Source organism: Haemaphysalis longicornis, unplaced genomic scaffold, assembly GCF_048455015.1.
Source record: "Haemaphysalis longicornis isolate Haplotype H1 unplaced genomic scaffold, Haemaphysalis longicornis Haplotype H1 scaffold_2, whole genome shotgun sequence".
NCBI classification, from domain to species: Eukaryota; Metazoa; Arthropoda; class Arachnida; order Ixodida; family Ixodidae; genus Haemaphysalis; species Haemaphysalis longicornis.
In genome coordinates, this window is record NW_027526295.1 from 280,327,543 (window position 1) to 280,331,291 (window position 3,749).

Genomic DNA, 3,749 nt, shown 5'->3' on the forward strand with positions numbered 1-3,749 from the left:
CAGTTATAACTGTGTACAGTACGCGGCTGTTATTCGGGATGCAGTTTGAGAGGATTCAATGTTGTACATGTGTGAATAAAATAAATGTTATATTAAAGAAATGAAAAGGCATATGATTTCTTTTTGGTAGGTATAAAGGGCGTGAGCAGCCCTTTTTATTAAGGAAAAAAAAACATCAGCACTGGAGGCTTGCCAGAAAATTAGCCATCTTGGGTTTCTTCCCAACTGCCTCGAACGGAAAACTACATTAACACTTCCAGAATGTATGAACGCACGCGTGCAAGGGCAACTAGAAATAACCATGAGTGCTTTTTATCGGCGATTAGTGGTGCTTTAAACGCCTATAGTGGAGTTTTTTCTTTTCGACGAAAAGTGTCAAGGGGAATACTTTGCCCCCAAACGTTCTTGAAATCGCGGATTTTGGGAAAGAACTCGAGTCTCGTGTTCAGCATTTGTATACGCCTTTGAATAATGTTACGGCTTTATTTGCCTTTTCTGTAGTCATTTTTATGAGTCATACGTATCCCTGCCTACCCCCCGCCCCCCCCCCTCCGCCCCCCCCCCCCCCCGCCCACCCCTGTATGGCTAAATTACTAGGCTGCAGTATACGGAATAAATAAATGAACAAATAAACAAACAAACAAACAAATAAATAAATAAATAAATAAATAAATAAATAAATAAATAAATAAATAAATAAATAAATAAATAAATAAGCCGCTTTTATGACGGAGGCGAAAAGCGAAAACGTTCGTGAGCTCGATATTTCATCCGAAAATCGAGACTTAGTATGAAAATTAATCCGGAGCCCTCCACTACGGCGCGACTCATCACTTGTGCAGCGTCGGCGCGTTAAACCTACTAATCAACCAATCAATCAGTTCGCATATCTGGTGTAAAGCAGCTCGAACTTGACAAAAAACGGAAGGTTTTTCTTATCTTCCATTTTGTGTCAAGTTCGAGCTGCCTTTAGCCAGAAATGCAACAACTACCACACATTAGCGCCATTCTACAGCTCGCTTATATCAGTAACAATGAAAAATAAAAGTGGGAAAATTTATCTGAAACTCTGGCTTAATAAATGCATTTATATACTTGAAGATCGCCTCAGAGAGAAAGAAAGTCAGCCGTATTACCCAAACAAGTAAAAAAAAATTTTATAAACTTCATCACTGTGACAACGTGTGTGGCCTCTAGTTCATGACGGCCGCTTGCAATGCCTACGCGTTGCATCTAATACCCCTGTCACACGGCAGATCTAATGACATTTACAGCAAATGTCATTCGCTGTTAATGACATTCGGTTCGGCGGCGCCGGTCTACACGGCGAAACAAATGTCATTCGGTAGTGATAGCGGTGACGATTACAGAGTTCGCAAAACCGCAAAATTATATTTCAGATGCATCTAGAATGTTTGTATACGTAATATTTTTTTTTTTCAAACATAACAAAAGACTATTATTTTATTTAAAAAGAAGAAAATCACCGGTTTATGTGACATTGGTAGACATCACAAGCCGAGACAAGTCCGCAAGAAATCCATATCAGGGTAGCAGTGAAAATGGCGGAGCTTCACTGCGGCCCCGTTGTTCAAGTGCGCAATGAAGAAGAATTTAATCGTGCTCTAGCAGCGCTGATGTGCTTGCGAGCAAAGCGACGAATTCAGTCACGACGATTTAAAGCTCTAATCCAAGAAAGAGTAAGACAGGCGAGGGGCGTCGAACTGCGCCTCCAAACAAACGCGGTTGCGGTGTCAGCTGTTTTGGTGGGGCTCTCGGCAATTCAGCGAGAGCGATGGGCTTACGAGCGCAACGAGCGCTGGTTTGAAGATACCCTGCCTCACCTCGGGGAAGCGCACTTCAAGCAAGCATTTCGAGTGTGTCCGGCGACGTTTCGGTACCTCGTGGAGTCGTGTCGGCCCGAACTCCAGCGGCAGGACACGAACATGAGGACAGCAATCACAGTGGAGAAGCGAGTCGCTGTTGGCTTGTATCGCCTGTGTTCCAGCGCCGAAGACCGCACCATCGCGCACCTCTTCGGAATCGGGCGGTCTACTGTCAACGTCGCCTTCAGGGACTTTTGCAAGGCCGTACTCGCGCGGCTGGAAGGCGAGTGGCTGCGCATGATAAGTCCGGACGACATGGCCGCACATATACGGGAATTTTATGCCGTGACCGGCTTTCCTCAAGGTGTCGGTGCGCTGGACGGCTGCCACTTCGCCATCTCACCACCCAAGGAAAACGCAGTGGACTACTACAACTACAAAGGGTGGTAAGTTTTTTCGAGTGTTCTCCAAGTGGTGTGGCTATGACCGATGTGAATGCTGAAAACTCCTATTTGACACCTAACATTAACAAAAAGTCAGCATAGTTCATTTCACGAACTGCGAGAAAAATAGTATTTCAGAAGGTGTCTGCCCTGGTGCACTCAGATGGTTAAATGAACTGCAGTTGGTAACGCGTGAAGACTGCAGGAGCTGACAAAAAGGTTTTGCGTGAGCCTTTCTCATGTATATTCGGGCGGTTTCTTACCATATGACCAATCAGTTGATACCGCTCCTTCTGTTGCCCGCCTTGTACGCTTGTACTTGTCAAAGACAATATACAGTGGCAACATGACACTGCAAGGTCTGTGCACTCATGGACATTTATTACCTTTTCTTTTCTTTTTCTTTACAGGTATAGTATGATACTGCTTGCACTGGTCGACCACCGGTACCGGTTCCTCTACATAAACATTGGAAGCCCTGGGAGGTGCCACGACGCCCATGTCTACGGACGATCCAAGCTTTGTAAAGTGGTGCAAGGTGCGCACTTCAAGTCGCCCACAGCCACCATTGAGGGTGCAGTTGTGTGCCCACTGATCCTGTGTGACCAGGCGTTCCCGCTGACTGAAAACCTGGTGAAGCCTTATCCAAATGCAGGAAGCGGAACGAGTGAGGCAGCGTTCAACTACAACCTGTCCAAGACACGGCGGGTAGTAGAGAATGCTTTTGGCCGGTTGAAAGCCCGCTTCCGATACATAATGAAGCGGATGGAGTGTAAGCTGCCCAACGCGAGACGTGCCATCAGGGCATCATGCACACTTCACAACATCTGTGAAGCTTTAAGGGACACTGTGGACACCCAGTGGGAGCAAGACCGCAGGGCATTCGACGCTCTGTATGAGCAGCCGGTGCGTACAACCCGTGCGTCTACTGCAGGAGGCCAAGAAGTCAGAGCGGCACTGGGACAGTACTTTCTTAAGCTGGCAGTGTAAACATGACCGTAGCTTCGTCAAGTGTGTGCCTGACGAACATAAAGATGGGTGCACACTCGTGCCGTGGAACACTTGTCTGTAAGGATGTGCATCTCCGTCACAGGCAGTGTGCTTGCACTGCTGAACTTCTTTTGCATCTAGTTTCCTCTAATGACAGAATAAAAATGTGAAAAAGCACGTGTTGTGACTGAAGTGTAAAATATGCACACGCACACTGTTCACTTCATGTAAGAAAAGTTGTGCTGCATATGGGGGGGGGGGGGGGGGTTTAGTAGAAGAATGTTACAAGATAATCGTTTAATAAGTGCCATCAGGCATGTTTGGCAAGCTTTGAATTCTTTATTTGTTGAGATATTGCACAAGTGCGGCTGTCAATGCCTTTTCAGACTCTATCGATTCCTTGAGCATTTGATGTTCAGCCTTTCGGAAGTCAATCTCCTGCCGCCTGTGTTCACGAAGTTCCAAGCGAAGTTGTCGCTGCTCATCTACG

General features: G+C 46.2%; 1 protein-coding gene across 1 annotated transcript; it reads left to right on the top strand.

Moving 5' to 3' along the window:
* The first annotated feature begins 1,322 nt into the window (after positions 1–1,322).
* Positions 1,323–3,342, top strand: LOC144167805 (uncharacterized). Its single transcript, XM_077696976.1, has 2 exons — positions 1,323–2,272; positions 2,680–3,342. Exons 1-2 carry the CDS (start codon positions 1,563–1,565, stop codon positions 3,257–3,259), a joined length of 1,290 nt encoding a protein of 429 aa, XP_077553102.1. The 5' UTR covers positions 1,323–1,562; the 3' UTR covers positions 3,260–3,342.
* Positions 3,343–3,749: the final 407 nt, after the last annotated feature.